Source organism: Rhinolophus ferrumequinum, chromosome 2 (genome assembly GCF_004115265.2).
Source record: "Rhinolophus ferrumequinum isolate MPI-CBG mRhiFer1 chromosome 2, mRhiFer1_v1.p, whole genome shotgun sequence".
NCBI lineage: Eukaryota > Metazoa > Chordata > Mammalia > Chiroptera > Rhinolophidae > Rhinolophus > Rhinolophus ferrumequinum.
Window position 1 is genome coordinate 29,859,136 of NC_046285.1, and position 21,879 is coordinate 29,881,014.

The 21,879-nt window shown below is 35.3% G+C and overlaps 2 protein-coding genes across 55 annotated transcripts in view; one reads left to right on the plus strand and one right to left on the minus strand.

The window, feature by feature from the left end:
* Positions 1 to 18,538, plus strand: part of TFG (trafficking from ER to golgi regulator) — a 35,696-nt gene extending 17,158 nt beyond the window's left edge. The window contains exons 5-8 of one of the 5 annotated variants that reach the window (XM_033131632.1): positions 839 to 1,006; positions 7,220 to 7,360; positions 14,215 to 14,292; positions 17,722 to 18,101. In XM_033131632.1, coding sequence (XP_032987523.1) covers positions 839 to 1,006; positions 7,220 to 7,360; positions 14,215 to 14,292; positions 17,722 to 18,101 — 767 coding nt within the window. Of the gene's footprint in view, positions 1 to 838; positions 1,007 to 7,219; positions 7,361 to 14,214; positions 14,293 to 17,721 lie in introns of all 5 variants that reach the window. The other 4 variants (XM_033131605.1, XM_033131623.1, XM_033131595.1 and 1 more) reach the window with 4 other exon arrangements.
* A 498-nt stretch (positions 18,539 to 19,036) lies between these two features.
* Positions 19,037 to 21,879, minus strand: part of ABI3BP (ABI family member 3 binding protein) — a 248,933-nt gene continuing 246,090 nt past the window's right edge. For all 50 annotated transcript variants that reach the window (XM_033130366.1, XM_033130223.1, XM_033130130.1 and 47 more), the window contains 2 exons: positions 21,560 to 21,682; positions 19,037 to 20,233 (listed from right to left, as the gene is read on the minus strand). In XM_033130366.1, coding sequence (XP_032986257.1) covers positions 20,118 to 20,233; positions 21,560 to 21,682 — 239 coding nt within the window. In that variant the 3' untranslated portion in view covers positions 19,037 to 20,117. The remainder of the gene's footprint in view (positions 20,234 to 21,559; positions 21,683 to 21,879) is intronic.

Sequence of the window (21,879 nt, forward strand, 5' to 3'; positions counted from 1 at the left end):
TATATTCCACTTAATAATTACATTTTTTCACAAGATAAATTTTGTCTTGATCACAGAAGTGATCTTATAACTGGTGTACATTTACATGCTTGGTAACAAAAATATTAATGAAGTCTATTATTTGAGTAAATGGTTAGCAATGTACTTTTTACTTGTTTATTTTGTTTTTGATATCTTGGCCTCAGGTTCCTATTTGTAAAATGTAGGTTATTCTTGAACCCCTTTTTTTTTACAAGGTAGTAGTATAAATGCCTAGTGAGTACCTTAGTATCCTTAGAAGAAAAGCATGGTTTTAAATTTATGAGTAATGACTATTTTAAAAGAAGACATAGCAAGGTAAAAGTGTGTGTTTAATGTATTGGTTGGTTTGAGATTTCCATGTAATTTAGTAACAGACCAATAGACAAGTAAAAATAAAACAAAAATTAATAACATTACTTAAGCTTCTTATCCTTTTATAAAATAAAGTAGCATTAGTACCCAGTATGTATCTGATACTAGGATGTAGGTCTTGGGACTCCAAAATAAAAAGGAAAAAGGGTAAAATGTTTCTCTCTGTTAAGGAGGTTGTATTTTTTTTCTCATTTAATAATTAGGGGAGGAGGTTGATATAATTTCTTTTAAAAAGATATTATTTATATTTCTTTTTGACCTTCCGATTTTAAAGGTTAAAATATAAACAGGTATAAAGAAGTAAAATTCTCTATAATCCTGCATTCAGAGGTACTTTTAACATTCCAGACTATGTGCACATAATATATTTTCCCTATCTTGTATTTGTTAGCCCTTATTGAGTACAGGTAAAATGGAAACGAGTGTTTGTTTTTTCCTGTTATAGATACTGTGGATGGTAGGGAAGAAAAGCCTGCTGCTTCTGATTCTTCTGGGAAACAGTCTACTCAGGTTATGTCAGCAAGTATGTCAGCTTTTGATCCTTTAAAAAACCAAGATGAAATCAATAAAAATGTCATGTCAGCGTTTGGCTTAACAGATGATCAGGTTTCAGGTAAGTTAGTCCCTGCCATCCTTCAGTCTGTATCTTCTTCCTTCCCTCCCTTTTCTTTAAATAGAAGGGACTTGGATTTAGTGAGGTACACAAATCTTAAGGGTGCAGTTTAATAAATTTTGTGTATGCATAACAGCGATATAAAACACTGACTATATAAAAGATGTAGGTGATTTCTAGCACCCCAGAAAGCTTCTCATGACCTCTGCCCTTCAGTAGACCCCTCCTTTTTATAGAATAACACTGTTTGGTTCAGGTAAATTTTATCGAAAGTAGAAATCAAAGTTTATTTAAAAAAAATCTGAAACGTTTTGTAATATTTTTCCTCTGTTTTAGGACTGAAATTGTATTTGTTGTCTTAGTCTTTTCTCTGATCTTAAATTAGAGAAATTTAAATGTAGATTTCTGGTTAAATTGCTTTAGTGTAGCAAGTCCTTTTATATGAATGTTTTTAACCTTATGACAGCACCTATCCTATGATTTCTTCCTTTTTATTTTTTTGTCATTTCTTCAATATTTTTTCTGCTTCTTTCTCTGTGGATATTGTTATTGATTTCTAGAGTTACACTTTTAACTCATAAGCATAAATAAAAGACTTAAAAACATTTATATAGATACGGAATTAGTGCTACCCATGTATAATGTGCATTCTTATTTTTCCCTCACAAATTTGGGGTTCTAATTACACATACATTGGAGAGCTTAATATTGTCCCATGGGTCTCTGAGGTTCATTTTTCTTCATTCTTTTTTCTCTTCTTCAGATTCGATACTTTCTATTGAACTCTCTTTGAGTTCACTGATTCTTTCGGCCATTTCCAATCTGCTCTGGAACCTTTCTAGTGAATTTTTATTGTGTTTTCAGTTGTAGAATTTTCATTTGGTTCTTTTTGTAGATTTTTTTTTCCTGTTGATTGCTTACCTTTACATTCATTAAGACTATTTCCTTTTAATTCAGTGAATGCATTTTTGTTTAATTCTTTAAAAAATATTTATATTAGCTGCTTTGAAATGTTAATTGTATGGACTCAGACTACAGTATTTTGCAGTGTATAATGTGCATCCACGTTTTTGGCCCAAACGTTCAGGGAAAAATAATCTTTTAATTTTTTTAATTCAAATTTTTATTTGTTTACATTTAGGTACTTGTTTTTTGTATTATAAAGGAATTTTAGCATTTATTTCTTAACATGGTACAAGAAATTTTATGCAACAAATACCGTGTTTCCCCAAAAATAAGACCTAACTGGAATATAAGCCCTAGCATGATTTTTCAGGAGGACATCCCCTGAACATAAGCCCTAATGGGTCTTTTGGAGCAAAACTTAATATAAGACTCAGTCTTATTTTTGGGGAAACACAGTAATTACAAAACACAAGAATAGATAGAAATTATAAGAAATTTTATTTACCAATAACAAATTCATGATATTTACGCATAATGGAAGGCCAAGAACTCATCATTGCAAGTTCTTCATAAGTTCAACAAAACCAATGATCATATTCCAGGGTATTATTAATATTTTACATGTGGATATTGTTATTGATTTCTAGAGTTACACTTTTAACTCATAAGCATAAATAAAAGAATTAAAAACATTTATATAGATACGGAATTAGTACTACCCATGTATAATGTGCATTCTTATTTTTCCCTCACAAATTTGGGCAAAAAGTACACATACATGGCAAAATACGGTACTCATTCTTCCTGTGGAGTATAGCAGCTGATATCTCTGCTAAGTTCTTTTTAGCTCTGAGCCCTCTTGGGTGTTCCCCTCCCCGGTTCTACCGTATTTCCCCGAAAATAAGACCTAACCGGAAAATAAGCCCTATCATGATTTTTCAGGATGCTCATAGTGTAAGCCCTTTGCCAAAAATAAGCCCATTAAGATCATTGGTCAGACTGACGCATTTAGTATGTCTGTTGCAACACACGATGATGGACGTATTGAATTATAAAATAATATATAATTAAATATAAATAAGTAATATTATTGACATTAATACTTAAATGATAATTAGTATCTGTAAATATCCAAGCAGGCGCCTTTGGACGAGAGGTAAACGCCTATGTAAACAGATGAACTCAAGACTTACTGCCGAATGACCAATCGGAGTACAGACACAACGCAGGAATCACGTGTGCACTTGATAACGAATGGACATGGTTATGTCTAATATGAATCTTCATAATTCAATACGTTGTGTGTTGTAATGGACATGCTTAATGCACTCATATGAAATAAAGAAACATTTTCTGAATTTTGGTGCCTGCAATTTTTCATTGCTTTTGTGTGGACCATCATTCTTAACTATCATCAATTTTGTTGACACTCCTGTCTTGTAAGTCTTCAGTTAACACTTGATTTAATGGTAGATTTAAAGGGAATAACATTTTGACCCCCAGACAAGATGAATGCAAAAAGAAAGCTATTCTACTGAGTGTAAGAAAGGAATCGTGGAGGACTCCCGGGGCAAGAATTGAATGGCTTTTTGCAAAGAGAAGAAGTTGGATCTCTGAATGGTCTGAAAATGGCGAGCAGAGTATGATAGCCTCAGTCAACAGGTAGACGAGAGAAATGCTAAGAAGCACAAGTGTGGATCAGGTCAGCAACCATTATTTCCTGAGTTGGAAGACATCATCTGTGAATAGATTGCTCACAGGAGAGCAAAGGCTTTGGTTGTGCACAGGGCTGATATTCAAGCATTTGCCCTTGCAATGGCACCACAGTTAGAAATATCCCCAGAAGAATTCAAAGCATCGCAACACTGTCTGGATGGCTTCCTTTAGCGATGTGAACTGTCTCTAAGATGGACAACACTGCTCAAGCTAGAAGATATTAAAGTTATTAAACGTGCACTTGCGTTCAAGTTCTTTGTTGGTGGTGTTGACTTTTCTAAATACCAACTCTCCAATATGATTGCTATGGATGAAACTGCAGTGTTTATGGGACAAGGATCTCTGTCTGATCAGAGGAGTGTTCGTCCATCTATATTCCCTCTACTGGATACGAAAGTGCATGAGTTACCTGTATTTTGGCAATTTGTCTGGATGGAAAGAAAGCCCCACCTCTAATCATCAGTAAGGGCAAGAAAGATAAGGTTGACCGTATTTCAGGCATTTATATTCTTGAAACTGAAAAAGCCTGGTGCACACAAGCAGTTATAAGGAAGTAGGTTGATTTAATACTGCCACTTGTTTTGTGAGGTGGCCAAAGAGGTCTGCTAGTCTGGGATTCAGCCAGCTCTCACCGTGCTAAAGACATGAAGAACTTCCTTGCAAAGAGAAGAATAGACCATGATTCCCGCAGGAATGACTGCCTATCTCCAGTCTCTTGATATTGCAATAAACAAGTCATTCAAGGACCATTTGCGCATGGAAATCAATGATTACATTGAAAATAGAATGGAGAGAAGTCAGCGTGGAAACTCTGTGAAGCCTAGCCTGCAAGAGGTCGTGACTTGGGTGAAGAGTTCATGGGATAAAATAACTGACAGCTGTGTTGCCAATGCACTATGAGCAGGCTACATGGACAAGAAGTGCTCATTTAAGGAGAGCTCTGTTGCTGGACGTGAGAGATTGGGGCCAGTGGTTTTACAAGAAATGGAGTCGCAAGAAATTCAAGCCAGAATTCGGGGTTTGGAGAGTTATGACGATGTTTCAGAAGATGACGTGACTGTATTTGAATAAATGTAGATTTTTGTACATGAATAAATGTAGATTGTTGTACATGAAAAAATAAGACATCCCCTGAAAATAAGCCCTAATGTGTCTTTTGGAGCAAAAATGACTATGAGATCCAGTCTTATTTTTGGGGAAATAACGGTAACTCCATGGTCAGCTGGGGACTTGGGGCTGAGCTTATACTCAGATTTTATATCTTATCCTTTGGTGGCTCTCTTCAGAAATTTCCCCCTCTAATTTCCAGCTGCTTGCCCAGCCATGAAGTTAGCATTGTAGTTGGAGCTGCAGAAGTCAGGACTTAGAATTCCTACCCGTTTTGATTCCATTGGGGTAAACTCTTCTGATTCCTGCCGATGTTTGGTTGACTTCCAGTGATTTCAAATGGTTATTCTATTTTGTTCAGGTTTTTAGTTGTTACCTGTGGGAGGGTTTACCTGACCAGTTTACTTTGCCATTATCAGTAACTGGAAATACAGGATTCTGTCCGTTTTCTTAGTTTTATGGGATTTTTCACTAAAGAGAATTGTGTGAAATTCTGAAGAGACACATATTTGTATATGACATGTGTTCTTGGCAAAAGAAGACATCAGACAAGTGATACATCTGAAAAACACATTTTTAGAGCAACTGAAATATGACTTAATATTACAGCTTAATACTTAAGACTTCAAGAAACGCCAGATAGAGAAGTAAATAGTTGTATATGGGATCAGGCTTAAAATTTTTGATTAGAATACAGTATATGCCAGACCTGAATTACATGATTAATACAATTCACATTATTTGAAGACATTTTTCTGATAGCTTTGTATGTTGACTTGAAGAAAACCTGTACACATAGGAGATGCCAGGATACCTTGTAGTTATTTAGGTGTGATGTGGAAAACTCGGCTACAGTAATGAATGTAGATATGGGAAGGAGGGATGAGTATTACAAAGATAGGATTCGCTACATTAACTAATAGGTTACATGCAGGGGAAAATCAGTGTCTTTTGTAGGAGGGATGTGTGTATGAGTTGACCTACACATATGTAAGTATCAGTGACATGGTGGTACACAGGAGCAATAATGCCTGTTACTCTGGTAATCACGCTTTGCTCTGTGTTGCCATTGCTGTTATCCTGGTTTAGCTTTTCCTCAGTACCTGCGTTGTCAGTTGCCAACTGGGTGCCTAGTGCTGGGGACAGATGTTTGCCCTCAGGGAAATTAGTCTGCTGGTAATAGCAAGTACTTACGTGGAGCTTTTAAGTGGTAATCACTTTCGTAAGCTTTGGCTATATAAGCCATTTTTATAAACACTTGCTATAAGTGCTCGTTAACTCATAAATAGTTAACGTTTCCCCCTGCAGTTATAATATGGTCCAACAATACCTGGACCACTCGGACTATCCATAAAACATCACATTGATCTATTGATGATATCATGTTAATTGGATAAACCTTACAGTAACCTTAGGAAGTAGGAATTAGTATTTATTTTGTACAGATGAGGAAACTGAGGTACAGAAGGAGATTAAGTAACATGCCCAGAGTTCACACCTACTAAGTGGCAGCACTGGGATTCAATCCTAGGCAGTTTGGCTCCAAAACTTTGCTTTTAACCATTCTATCTTGCCCAAACAAAAAGGACTTAAAGGAATAAATATATTGACAGTTGTCTTCAGAATGTCTTTTTTGACTGCCGCAGTATTGGAACTTCAGGGAATTCTCTCCATTTACTTCTTTGTTCATGATTTTGGAAGAATTTAAGTGGCTCCATATTTAAGAATTACTAGACCTTGTGAGGCAGGTGAAAAGAATCCCAGAGGAACCTGGCCAAAGAGCTTGTAGACTAAATGGGAAGATGGAAGCGGCTCAGAAATGCAAGGAAGAAGTTGATAAGGGTCATAATAAAAGTATACAGAAGTTCACAAGTGGAAGAAAGTATTCGTGGGTGAAAAAAGGCTTAAGAAGTATGGAGTTATAATTGTGTTTTAAAGAATGTTATATTTAGATATGTGAAAGTGGTACAGTGGAGTGAACAGTGATAAATTGAGGCAGAAAAAATATTCGACATACTGTGGGAATAGAGAATAGATTAGCTGAACAGGGCATGTGAGAAGAGGAGTTGTGAGAAATGTTTGGATTCTTGAATATGAAACTAGAATATTGAACTTTAATGGGCAGTGGAGACGCATTAAAGAATGAAATGATACTTTTGGTTGCTGTACGAAATAGATCGCATAAGGTAGAGGATACTGGTTTTGCGGAGATGGGTTTTGGTTTTTTGCATAGGGAGGTTCCGACTCAGGAATATAGCGCTCTACCCTTTATAGGGAAGGATGTCCAGTTGTAGCTTTGGATTCTAAGAGACTGGAGCAAAGAGAAAAATAAATTATATACATTAAATGTAAAAGGCTTCATTTGTGTTTATGCTTATTCTATAGTGCTGTTATTTTTAGTCTGTTTTAACCAAACCTGTTAATTGAGCTTGCTGAGGAAAGGTCTTGTATTAGAAACTGAACTGACTTTTTATGACCACACAGGGCCCCCCAGTGCGCCTGCAGAAGACCGTTCAGGAACACCCGACAGCATTGCTTCCTCCTCCTCTGCAGCTCACCAGCCAGGAGTTCAGCCACAACAGCCACCATATACAGGAGCTCAGACACAAGCAGGTCAGAGTGAAGGTAAAATAGAGCTTAGTGCACATGTGCAGAATGGGACATGTGCAGAAATGTTTGTAGCAGTGTTGTTGGTAACGGCTAACAGCTTACATATGCATTCATTCTATGAGCAGATTTGGGAAAAATTTTGATTTACTGATACGGTGTGTTTTGGCATTGAGAAAACCAAATAGAATAATATTTCAGGTATGCTTCCGATTATTGAAAACAAAAACTCCAAAAAGTGTTTATATGAACATAAATACAAGGTGAAAGATCAGGAAGGATTCATACCCGTTACTCGGTGGTGACCATGTGGTCAAAGGTGACCCATTGAGGTGACACTTTAGGTGCCATTTTCTTTCCTTCTCTGTCTCCCTCTTACAACTGTGTTATTTTTGTAATTTAAAAAGATTTTTAAAATAGAGGTATAGCATAACTTTAGTTAAGTGTAGTTTTTGGAAAGATAAATATCCCTTTATATTTTTGTGCAGTTAGCAGTATGTCTTGTGGAAAAAAGCAACATATTTTAAATCAGACTTTTTGTCTCTAATGATGCGTCCTTGGATGAGCAATTTAATCTCTTTGGGTTTTGAAGTTTTCTCATTGTCAGTTGTGAAAATTGGATTGAACCAGTGGTTTTAAAAGAATGTCTTTAGTCCTGAATGAAACACAACTTGAAAGCTCAGTGTTTAAAATATTATGATAAAGGAGTCATTGCCATGGTTGAAGGGTATTGAGGGGACACGAGCTCAGGATAACAGACACGAAGGTGCCTCACTGAAACCCTTGGAACTCTGCAGAATATGGCTAAGTATAGCAGTCCCCCTTTTTCCCCAGTTTTGCTTTCTGCAGTTTCAGTTACCCGCGGTCAACTGTGGTCTAAAAATATTAAATGGAAAATTCCATAAATAATTCATAATTTTTAAATTGCATGCTGTTCTGAGTAGCATGATGAAATCTCAAGCCATCCCACCTAGGATGTCAGCTGTGCTTTTGTCTACATCCCCACACTGTATACACTCGCTGCATGTTAGTCACTTAGTAGTAGCCATCTTGTTTATCAGACCCACTGCCATGATATCACAGTGCTTGTGTTCAAGTAAACCTTATTTTACTTAATAATGGCCCCAAAGCCATTCACATAACTTTTATTACAGTATATCCTTATAATTGTTCTATTTTATTATTAGTTATTGTTGTTAATCTCTTACTGTGCCTAATTTATAATTTAAACTATATCATAGGTATGTATGTGTAGGGAAAAAACTGTGTGTGTGTGTGTGTGTGTGTGTGTGTGTGTGTGTGTGTGTAGAGTTCAGTACATCTGTGGTTTTAGCCATCCACTGGAGGTCTTGGAACATATTCCCCAAAGATATAAGTGGGTGGGAGCTACTGTAGTTACTGATATCTAGGGTTCCTTCCAGATATTAAAATGTTTCTGTGAATTGCCCAATACATGTTAGTTAGGGCCTTTAAAACTACATATTTCACTTTAAAACAAACACCAGGTGGTGCTCTTACTGTTTGTATAATATAAAGAGGTCAGGTGGTGGTATCATGTATTCTCAACACCAGAAGCAAGTGACTAGTTTATCAATCACATTAAAAAAGAAAAACTATAGTTTAAAATGAACTGAGTCCTATTGTCATAGAGTCCTAACCACAATGTGGCGATACTTTCTGGTTTTCCCTTGGATGAATGCCAGGCATAGGGACTAGTTGGTGGCATTTTGCTGATGAATGAGTGGTTTGGGAAGAATTTCTTACTGCTTAAGCCATTCTCAACCAACTTTAGTCACAGTCTTCCCTTTGCACTAAGATACAACTACCCAAACTGAAACAACTACCCAAACTAGAAATGAAGCAGATGTGGGCTAAAACAGGGAAGCAAAAGCAGAGTTTGGATATGATGGGAGTTTAATGGCTGTATCAGGCGAACTAACATTTGTTTTTTAAAAAAGACATCCCATTTTAAACAGTGTATATACTGTTGTAGAATGTCAGTCGGAAGGATAATTGTACCAAATAATGTTTGCTGTTCACTGATACAGGAATAGGATTTAAGATACAAGCAGTATCTCATATTATTCTGTCAGGTTTGTTTTAATTGAAAATTTATTTTCAAATAGGTAAAAAATTTAAAAATATAAAAGGACATACAGTGAAAAATCAGCAATTCTCTCTCCCACCTCTGACCTTCAGCAACCAGTTTCCTTTTCCAGAGGCATCAGATTAACACCGTTTGATATGCGTTGAATTCTTTTAGGATGGCATTAATTATATGCCTTGCTAAAGCTGTTACTTTTTTAGTTTACATTAAAATATACAATATAAAAAGTTGTACAGTTGTTAATATGTGTCATCAGTGAGTAGATTAGCATTCTGGAGGTGAATCTCTAAATTAGTGCTATCCAAAGTAAATGCAATGGAAACCACATGTAATTTAAAATTTTCTATTAGTCACATTAAAAAAAGTTTTAAAAAAGGTACAATTAATTTTATTGCACATTTTATTAAATCCAGTATATCTAGTATATCAACATGTAATCATTTAAAAGTTATTAATGTTTTACATTCTTTTTTTTTTTTGTATTACACATTGGAAATTGGGTATGACATCGGTTTGAATCATTTCAAAACACAAACAGCATGTCATAGTTAAGACTAGCCACATTTCAGGCGCTCAGTAGCCATATGTGGCTAGTGCCAATTGTATTGGATAGCACAATTCTAGATTAATATATCATTTATAGATTCCCAAGATGAATTATAGGCTACTTTAATGAATTCTTTTTGATGTATAGTGTCCCTAACATTGCCAGTTAGATCATTGCTGGTTATAATTTGAGCAGAATAATCAACATAAAAATCCATTACTAATAATTGATAAACATAGCAGTCTCAGAATATGAAATAATCTATGATAAAATAAGTAATTTTGAGTTGTTACTTAAATTCCATAAAAGGGACCTTGGAATTGTAATTTTCTTTCCCAAGGATTTTAGTCTTAATATGTTGTTCAGTTAAAAGAATCAACAAAATGTTGAACATCAAAAAAGAAAGAAAATGGACAATATTATCATTTTTTAGATAAATCAGTTGCCTCTGTTATTAGAAAACTATATACAGTTGAGTAGTTGTCTGAAAATATATAAGTAAGTGGTGAGGATACAGAAAAGAGCACCAAAGACCAGGAGGTTTGCTATTTGACAATCCAAAAAGATGTAAAGGATGTAATTAAAATCTGTAAAATCATATGTCACTATAATGACAAACTGAGTAGACTTTTAAAATAGCTTTTATTATGTAAATTTTGAAATATACAAAAGTAGAGATAGAATATATTTATCTCCCCCCTACAAACACTTTTATTTAAAATTTGCTGGAGTGTTTTAAATCAAATCCTGCACATCATTTCACTCAGCTATTTCAGTATGCATGTCAAAATGATAACCTTTTCTTTGTAACATAACTACCATGACAGTATTACACCTAACCACAAAGTTAAGTGATTCTTAATGTCAACACATACTATTAGTATAGTTGACCTTTGAACAGCACGGATATGAACTGTGTGGGTTCACCTATACGCAGATTTTTTTCAATAAATAGCCTGCTCTTTGTATCCCCAGGTTTCGTATCTGTGGATTCAGCCAACTACAGATCGAAAACAGTATTTTCCATCTACACTGTAAATTCTCAGAAGCCAGGGACTGACTGTATGCATTGTTTTACACCATTTTATATAAGGGACTTGAACATTCACAGAGTTTGGTATCTGCAAGGGTCTTGGAACCAACCCCTGTGTAGATTTTGAGGGACAACTGAAGTTTCTGGGGAGTCACAGGTTACATGTGGATTTTTAACTGTGTGGGGGAAAGGCACCACCACCCTGTGTTCTTCGAGGATCAACTGTAGTCTCTATTTGAATTTGCCTAATTGTCTCCTAATTATCTTATTACTGTTGGCATCTTGTTCAAATCAAGAGTCTAACAAGGTTCACATTTTCCATTTGATTATGTGTCTTTTTTTCCCCAGTATTTGTCACCTTTACATGTTTCCAAAATCAAAACTATATATATTATTTATCTGTAACAAGTAACGATTTATGCCAAAACATAGATGTTTAGAACATTTATTATTATAATATCTCATGCAGTTTCAGAGTTAGGGATCTGGGAGTGGCGTAGCTGGGTGGCTCAGGGTGTTTCATGAGGCTGCAGTCATGTGAAGCGTAACCCGAGCTGGAGCGTCCACGTCTAAGATGACTCCCGTCTAAGATGACTCCCGCATGGGTGTTGGCAGGAGGCTTCAGCCCCTCATCACCTCTCTCATAAGCTATTTGGTTGACCTCTTGACAGCAGCTTTCACCACAGTGAGTGAGCAAGAGAGTAAGGTAGAAGATGGGTGTCTTTTATGACCTGTCCTCAGAAATGTCATTATCATTTCTGCAATATTCCATCGGTGTACAGGTCAGCCCCATTCAGTGTGACTACATAAGGGAATGAATACTTACGTGTTTTTTCATTCTTTGATAATTTGTGTATTATTGTGTTAATCTTTCTAATTTCTAAGATTGTAAAGTATACCAACCCGTTGCCATATGCTATATATGAGCGGGGTCGCCATGGAGACTGGCTAGCACTCTGTAACAAAGTACAGTCGCAGAAGTCTCACCATTACGCTTTGCTTCCTGCTATTCCCTTTCTCTCCTTAGGTAATAGTTTTTATTTTATTTTATTCTACCATTGATTCTTTCTGAAATTATACAAAACAGCTTATACATATTTTTTTGCTCAAAACATAGCTTACTCTAAACTGTTTGCACCTTGCTTTTTCACTTAATCAATAGGTCCTGTAGCTCTCTCCTTGCAAGTATGTGAAGTTACTCCTTTTTTACAACTAAACACAGACTTCTTAGTTACATTTCAGAATACTGTGATAGGAAGTCCCGTTTTGGACTTGAATGAAGTGTGTTTAAAATAAGCAAAAGGAATACTTTGTAGAGATAGGAATAAACCTCTGAAACTTACAACCCCAAGGGTGGTATTTTCATAATGGGTTTTTAGTAGAATAGGAAAAAAATAGAGTGCATGCTTGCTTTTATTTGTACCCTTTCAGTTTTTATTGAAGGAAACAATTATGCTTTTTTGATGTGGGAATTCCTTAGAATCATTGATGGCAACAGTCTACTACTTGGAGCCTTAATCTCAGCCTTTCTGATGATACTAAATTAATATATTAAATGAGACAACATGTGCAAAACTCCTTTTAAACTAAAGCTCTGGAATTATGCCTGGGTTCCAGTGATGGTTCTTAATTGGCTGTGATGTATTGATCCCAGGCAAGTTGCTTAATATTTCTGTATCCGAACTAGGGATTGCTAATAAGGTTAAATTTCCCCCCATGTATGTATTGCCTATTCTTCACTCATTTTTGTATTGTAGAGTTAGTTCTAATTTCTAAGAATTAGAACCCATTGTAATACGCTATACATATTTCTCCCCCTCGATTATATTTCTGTACCAGATTCTGGTCACTTCTGTTCGAAAATTTAGTTATACAATCCAGGATTACGTTGGTATCTTCTCAGGTGGTTAACTTCTGCACTACCTTTTGTGCTGTCTCTAAGTCATGAACCAATAAGAAAGCATTTAAGAAACTTTTGTCAGTTTTTTGTTATATTTGGGAAGAGCATTAATAGCTTAAAAATAGTAAAGCAGATTGTATTTCTATCATAAAAAACATGCAGCTGCTTGCTAGGAAGTAAGCTGGCTGTAAGGACAGGCATATCTCAGTGCTACCAGCCCAGTGGATTGGGGTCTATGCCTTGGTCTCAGCCGGTGAGTGCTAGCCGCCAGCTGCACCGCAGTTTGAGTGGCACTGCATAAGGCACTGACTTTTTTTCAGTAGTTGTCTCTTTCTGCCAAAAGTGTGCTGTTTACCCAGTCTCTTGATTAACAGATGGTTTGAATATTTTTGAAAGAATTAGTCAGCATATAATTATTTTAAAGATTTAAATACTAGCTAGATAACAAAATGCAGGTTTTATTGCTACTCTCGGCATTAGATCTAGCTAAATCCACCATTAGGACAACTGTAAAGTAGTGGAGATGATGAAGACATGAACCAATAAATACTCGTTTGGAAATCACAGGTAATAATGGTGCCGGAGAGGTTTCTCTATAGGAACTGTGGTCTGCTGACCCCAATAGTACTCTTGTTTCCAAGTACACCTCCCTAATGTCAAACAGGTCTACCATTATTAAAAAGTACAGTGAGGAACCCTTTAAGCTTTAACAGATGCTACATGACTGGCTAGGATTTTCAGATGACAGAAATGCAAACTGTTGTCACTTGCCAAAGGTATCTTAGAAGTCTAGAATGAAAATCTTGTAGGTCCTTGCTACCAAAGAGTCTATTCATAGGGCACCAAAAAAGGTTCAAACTGTTAGATGACAAATAACAGTGTTTTGGGAAAGATTTGGGAGCTATTAATGGTATGTGCCCCTTTCCTCAGATTTTTATTTATTGATTTTTGACTCACTTGATTGTTACTAAACATTCGCAGTACAGATCCGTTGGCAGTTGGATTTGAAAACATTTGTTTTTCTGGAATTTATGAAAAGACCATTAGTGTGATTTGCTGCCGATAGGGTTCTCTGCAGTTAATCCACAGCAGAGCAGCCACTCTTGTTAAATTGTTTGCTCTTCTTTTCTTCAGAGACATTCAGAAGGGAACAGGCACGTTCTTGTGTATTTTAACTCCACGTGTTTATGTGTTTCGATGGGGAGAGAATTACATGTGCCTTAAAAAATGTAGAAGTATTTTTTTCTGCCCAGTTAAACCTGCCTCTTTTTCTTGTCCTTTTTAGGTCAGATGTACCAGCAGTACCCGCAACAGGCTGGTTACGGAGCCCAGCAGCCGCAGCAGTATGGTATTCAGTATTCAGGTGAGCAGGTGTCCTGACGGAGCTGGCTTGTGGTGGGGAGCTGTTGCTGTATTCATTAAACCTTAATCCTTTCCTCTTAATTCCTTGATTACATTGTCATAGCAGGTAGTATTTATATACTGGGGAAATAACATTTGTTGTATTTATTTTCAAATATTTTGCATAAATACTTTGTTGTAAATCAACTTTTCAGTTTTCCAGTGGGCAAGTGAAATTTGTAATCATAGTAGATGATTCTGTAATAACTTGTAGTATAAAAAAATTTTTAATTTAAGCAGTTTTTAATACAAAGCTATCTCCTACTGATGTGATCAGCTTACCTCCTCAGTGACTTAGAACTGCAAAAATGCGAGATTTTTTTGCCCCATTATATGTGACACATAACCCCAGTGTACTCTTACTACCTAAAAAATATTAATAGTTCCCTCATACATGGAAAGGTGATCTTACTAAATAAGAACCAAATTAAGCTACTTAGGTTTTTAAAATCTCGCAAAGGTCTGTAGGAATACCAAAAACAGGCCAAAGAAATGGAATTGTATAAAATGTAATTCAGGCAACTAAGAAGTATAGTTGTTTTAAATAGGCATCCTGGGTATTTTGTTTTATCTTCTGTTCATTGAATATTATCCATATTTAAGTATGAAAAATCTCTTTAGTGTAGCTTTGAACATAATGATTATAATTCAGGTAATTTTTACATTTGTTAGCGAGTTTGTGTTCGACTCTTATTTTACAATGAAAGATTTAAGTATCAGATTTCAACTGTAAAAATAGTTTACCTAAGTTGATTCTTGCCTAAATTCTATTTATGGAGTTTTGTAGTATAAACTAGAACAGGAGTCGGCAAACTATAGCCCACAGGCCAAATCAGGCTTGTCGCTATTTTTGTGAATAAAGCTTTATTGGAACACATATACACCTATTCATTTTTGTGCTGTCTATAGCTGCTTTGGGATTACAATGGCAGAGTTGAGTAGTTGCAGCTGAGACCGTGTGGCCCACAAAATCTAGAATATTTGCTATCTGGCCCTTTATAGGAAAAAACTTTTTGTGTGTCTCTGAACTAGACCATAAAATTTTATCATTAATTAGAGTTTGACATATTTTAACATACATGGACTGTATTTGCTGTGATTTAACCTGTAGCTGCTAATTTTTAATTACATAAAATAGGTGGAATGAATTCAAGCTTGGAATTTTATTAGAGGAAAGGTTATTTTTAGGATGCAGTCCTTTAAAGTAAAATCAAAATGTTATAAATTAAGTAATTTGTAGAAATAAGAGATACCAGAGTGGAAGAGTCATCTAATCCAGGAGCTCACTGTGTTTCAGAATAAAGGTGCCTGGGCCCTACTCCCAAGGATTTTGTTTTCATTTGGTCAGGGGTAGGACTCTGGTTTTGATATTTTAAAAGCATTGCAGGTGATTCTAAAGTGCTGTCAATGTTGGGGACCACTGATCTTGTCCCACCCACTCATTTTCTAAACGAGGCAACTACGGTTCAAAGAGGTTGTGATGCATTGAAGGACACGCAGCCCTTCGGTGGGGTTGTTAGATCAAAACCCACTGTACTTGACATTGCAGTTACTACTTCCCTATATTATTCTGCATTTTCCAACCTAAATCAGGGGTTGGCAGACTTTTCTAGCCTTTTAAAAGCTTAGACAGTATATATTTTAGGTTTTTGTGGACCTTATGATCCCTTGTCCTATACTATTCATTTATTCAAAAAACCACAATTTCTATTTCTTAAAATTTCTGGTATTTACCAAAGTTACTCATTTTTCAAAGGAGAGTATGGTGGTGGGGAGACTAAACATAATAGAAGTATTGCCACATTATGGTCAAAGACTCTAATAGGTTGCTAATGAAACGACCTCTTAGGCTCTTAGGGGTAAGTCCCTCTTTTGAGAAATACTTAAGGATCTGGTTGTTTCCACTCAGTTAAAAAGCCAGTTGAGATTTCAGTTGCCAGGATGAAAAGGCAGTGTTTGTTTGTTTGTTTGTTTGTTTTTGCTCACAGTCATAAGTTGAATAGACATTTTCAGTGTAAAAGCTGAGTCCTGTTGCTCCAAAAACTTACAGTGAAAAAATTAAGTTAAAGAACTTCATGTAGAAGATAGGAGAAATTATATGACATTCAACACTTGATCATGAATTGACTTTAGTTCAGTATTCAGGTGCTACCATAAGTAAAATGCATTAGACATTTGATTTGCTTATTAAAAATTAAGCTTGCTCTTAATGATTTTAGTGAGGGTCTCCACTCTGAGTAAAGTTTAGTTCTTTTCATATTATCTTTGTATTTCTGACCCCACCAGTTCTTTTAACTTGAATTTGATTGAGAGATACGGGAATAGTCAACTAAATACTCTGCTTGGAGACCCAAAGTGGTGGTGGTAATTTTGGACCATTTTTGACACTGTTGGTTTGCCAGTTTTCCTCTGACCTTTTCCAGTTTTATTCATGGACTATGTCAAAAAGGTTTCTTTCATGAGTAAATTTTGAACCCAGGTTCAAGGTGAGTTCAGAATATACTCAACTTCATTCAATCCTTTTTTTTTTTTAAATGCAGGGTTGTACATATTTTAATAATTTTCTTATGTATCTGGTATTTAATGCTGACAGGATTCCAGTCAATGGAGAGTTTTCATTGCAAGTAGCTGCAGGTGTGTTTCATGGTAGACATAAAAGTTTTTAGTGAAGCCGACTTTTTCTTTTAAAAAAATGTACATCCTTAGTAAATAATGAATATAGATGTTGATTTTGTGGGGCAATATGGTATGCTTTTTGTATGTTATGTTGTTACTGTTGAATCAAAATTTTGAGTTGCAAAAACATCAGATACCAAATCTAAAAGAAAGGTTTTAAGGGTTGTGAAAATGGGTACTCAATGTTTACTCTTATATGGCTTAGTTTTTATTTTTATAGAGTGACTAAACCTTTAAAGCATCTCAATAGCACAATAAGATGTATTTGTAGCATCACTGTTAAATTTTAAAATATTCATTCTCTACAGTGTGTTATTATTTGGTACTATTGTTAAATAGCTCTTCCCTTAAAACCAGGTTAATGACTAGTTTTTGCATTAACTCCAGCCTTTATCATTTGAGCATCTACTATATACTAGGAATTATGCTAGAACAGGAATTTGCTCTCAGGGATTATGTAGTCTGGAATCAGTTGTAATGAAATAAATATATGTATAGTAGTTCAATTTAAGATGAGAGAGTTTAAAAAAGTTTTAGAAAATTTTTGATACAATATTATATGATGAAATGAGTCTACTCTACTTGTTACATAAATACTTAGAAGTTTGTTAAATTTCTCATAATTTTTGATCCATAACAGTAAAGACTGATTCTTTGGAAGATTTTTCACCAACAGAAAAATAACATACGTATCTTATTTATGTTACCTTTTCAGCAGGCTATAGTCAGCAGACTGGACCCCAGCAACCTCAGCAGTTCCAGGGATATGGCCAGCAGCCAGCTTCCCAGGCACCAGCGCCTGGCTTTTCTGGTCAGCCTCAACAACTGCCCGCTCAACCGCCACAGCAGTACCAGGCGAGCACTTATCCGCCACATACTTATGCTACCCCAACTTCTCAGCCTGCTAATTATACTGTGGCCCCTGCCTCACAACCTGGAATGGCTCCAAGCCAACCTGGGGCCTATCAGCCAAGACCAGGTTTCACTTCACCTCCTGGAAGTACCATGACCCCTCCAAGTGGGCCCAACCCGTATGCACGTAACCGGCCTCCCTTTGGGCAGGGCTATACCCAGCCTGGGCCTGGTTATCGATAAAGAGGCTCAGCTACACTCACTAATGTAGCTGCTAGCTATCTGCCTCCCAAAAAACTCCAATACTACTATCTTATTTTAATTTGTATTTGAAGTTCAGAAATTTGAAAAGCAGAGCATTTTTTTTATGATATCATTGGCTGTTAATTAAAAGTATAATTTGCTAGAACACCAAGACCAAGATGAAAGTCTTTTCCTCCCCTGCTGAAAAGTATAGCAGCTTCCTAGTAATTTTGGAACACTACTTACATGTGTGTAATGTAATTGACTTTCCAGCCTGCCTTGTCCCAAGAATATTAAAATGCTAGGTTGAAATTTAGCTGTCTTACTTGGCTTTTTACTATTAACATGATGTACTAAAAGTAGATCCCTTTGAGAAGATAACTAGATATTATGTATAAAATGTAACATTGATAGGTTAATAAAGGTGATTGAATCCATTAGTGGTCTTATAATTTAATCACGTGTGTATATATATATATATATATATATATACACACACACACACACACACACACACACACACATATATTCACATATATATAATTGATTTGGGTATGTGTGTATATATATATACACACACATGCATATGTATGTACACACACGTACATATGTGTGTATGTATACCACATGAGGAAAAAAAGCAAAAAAAAATCCTTATTGATGTTTGGTCTGAAAATGAAGTATAGATGGTTTAACTTAGTTTTCTATTCAGAGAAACACAGTGCTATTTGGTTTTTGTCCCAACTTGGAAGAAATGCATTTAACAATTATGGACTTAAAACAATGAAACTTTAAAATAGATGTTACAGGAAGATAGATTAGCATTATATATAAACACAACAGATATAGTATTAAAAAATTTAAGAGGGCTTTGGTAGATCCTGAATAAGATTTTCCTTATAGAGATGAACCTTTCAGAAATAAAAAACTCAGCCTTAAAAAAACATCTCTTTATTGCAGAGTTTCTACTTGTTTGAAAAATACAAAATGTAGCATTGATAAAATTGAAGCATGTTGAAAGGTAAGCACAGGGTCCTTTCAGAATGAGGGTAATGATGCAGCATTCCCACCTCCCATTCCAAATGAAAAAAATACCTTTTTAAATAAAAATAAATTTGATTTTCAGTACAGGTTGAGTTAGAATTATGAAAATATCCTCTGATACATTCATTCCTAGAAGTCTTAAGTATAAAATGATAGCGATCTCATCATGTGTTTTTTTTTTTTGTGTGTGTGTGTGTGTGTGTGCTCAGACTTCACATTCAGTCTCTGCATGTAGTTTGATAAGAATTACATTAAAAACAATATGAAGACAGTTGCTTGAAGGGATACTATGACAGTATATTCAGACATAACATATATATGGGTAGGAAAAGAACAGTATTTTGAAACAATATATCATTCTGAATTGCATTTTTTAGCTGAAATGAAATTTACTGATTCAAACAAAATCTTTTTAATAATTTGCAGAAAGGAAATGTATATTTACATGATTCAGAAAAGCTGTTCAGCTGTTGTTAAAAAATAAACATGAATACTAGGACCTTTTTTCCCCCTCAGCTATATATGCTGAAGATAATTTGATCTAATAAGTTAAACCAAGTAGAGATTTATGGAATTAACTCACCAGTAGGAAGAATACACATTAATAAAAGTAAATATTTTTTAAAAGTATATTAGTTTTTGATGTTAATTTTGTTATAAAAGTATCTCAAAACATCATTACAACAGTGTGATAAATAATATACAAATGATCTCTTAAAACACGATGAATAGGGAGCCAGCTTCCCCAAAAAATGTTACTCTTATATCTTGCTTTCCTAAAATGACTTTGTAAAACCTGATAAATATTCTCAGCAATTTTTCTAATAAACATCTAATATTGCTATCAATTAGATTTTAAACTTTTATACATAGTAAACAGAACAGCTTCAAATGAATGACAAATACCATAGTGTTTCCGATTATTTCTTGCCATGATGAAACAGAAGACACTCATGAACACGACTGCAGCATCTACCATTTTCCAGGAATCGTGGTCCCACATTCATACCACTGAACATAACTGATTTGGGTATGACCACCTATTTCTCCAAATTGGACAGGTTCTTGGCGAACTGCTCTGAAATAGCCTAAGAGGTAAAATAATTTAATTTTAACAGCTGCTACGTTATAATACTTGCCCTTAGCACTCATTGTTTGAAGTGTCATTGAATGGCTGGAAGTTAGTCTAGGTGAAGCAAAGTATTTTAGAAAATGGATAGCAACAGAGGTCCTGGTCTTTCCTGAATTTCCAGGGGTACCTGGAAATTCCTTGTCATCTCCCAAAAGTTACGATGGAATGGTTGGTAGTGTCTGGGAAACAAAGCTGGAAAGGGGTAGGAGTCAGGGGGGTTTTGTTTTTTGTGTCATCGGCCACGCCCAGTATTCTCTGTCATGTGAAAGGGTACCTTCTGCATTTCACAGACTAGTGGAGATCTATGAAGAACTGACCTGAGGAATGATGCTGTATTTACTACAACGTTAAGAAACAAAAGAAGGGTAGTTCTAAGAGATTACTAAATATCTAGGAATTAAACTTAGGTGAAATCTTCCTTCAAGGATCCTACACCGAATGATTAAAAATTTCTGTGAGTATAAGACATTATAGAAATACACAATTTCCAGTATGCCTTATGTCCATTCCGATCAGACAGCAGTTTCAACTTCCTGTATTCATGGGTTCACAGATCTGACTCACTCATCTTTTACTATGGTTGGTATTTTTAAGTGCCAGTGAACAAAATGTGTTGCTAAAAAGACTAGTCAAGTAATTTAAAGTATTTAATGAAACTCTTGGTGATTCCCAACTATATGGACTTTTAATTTACCCTCTCCTGCCCTGCCTGGACAAGAATTAAATTAATTTTCATCTTTTCAATCCTCATTAAGCAGCTTAGTACTAATGTGTCTTCAGCATTACAGTGGTTATTCATTTCTTAGCAGAATTGTTCTATTTTAATTGTATTTATATAGTTAAGGCAAATAATACTGTTTTTCCATTTGTGGTAATAAAGTTTTCTTAAATTTTTTAAGGGAATAAAAAAATGCCTTTATGCTCAATTTTGACAAAAAACCATAAAGGTAATATATGAATGATTTATGTTTAGGAAACTGCTTTTTTATAGCTATTTTTGCAAATTCAGGTTTTCTTGAAACAATGCATTTTTATATATGCCTGTGTGTAGGTTTCCTTGGCTTTAAGGGACCGACTCTTAGGGACTGGGAGGAAAGTTAAGAAACTTTTATTAAAATCTTCATATTGAAGTCTTATATGAATTTTTTTTTTTTTTTTTGCCAGATAATTAGAACAGTAGTGGCACAGAATTATTTTGAAAGTGATTGCTTTCCTCAGCTTGAATTCTTTTTGGGTTAATTTATGAAACCCTCTTGCTTATGAGGAAGCTCAGAAAACATACCGTCTTTGGTGGGTAACTGGTCAGAAGTCAGCTGCTGTCCTGTGCGTCCATCTAAAAATGAGTCCACGAACTGGCAGTGGTCTTCTCCATGGCCTCTTTGATCGCCTATGTTATAAAATTTTCCTGAAGAACCCAAAATTAAAAGGATTATAAAGTGTTATTTTCTTTGATATGGGACAATTCTAAAATACTCAAATTGTTTCAAATAATCAGTCTTTCCTGTTCTTATACTTTTTCTTCCCTTTCACCCTAGTTCAAGCCACCAGTGTCTCTTGACTGAACTCTGGCATAGTCGCCCAGTGGGCATCCCTGCTTTCACC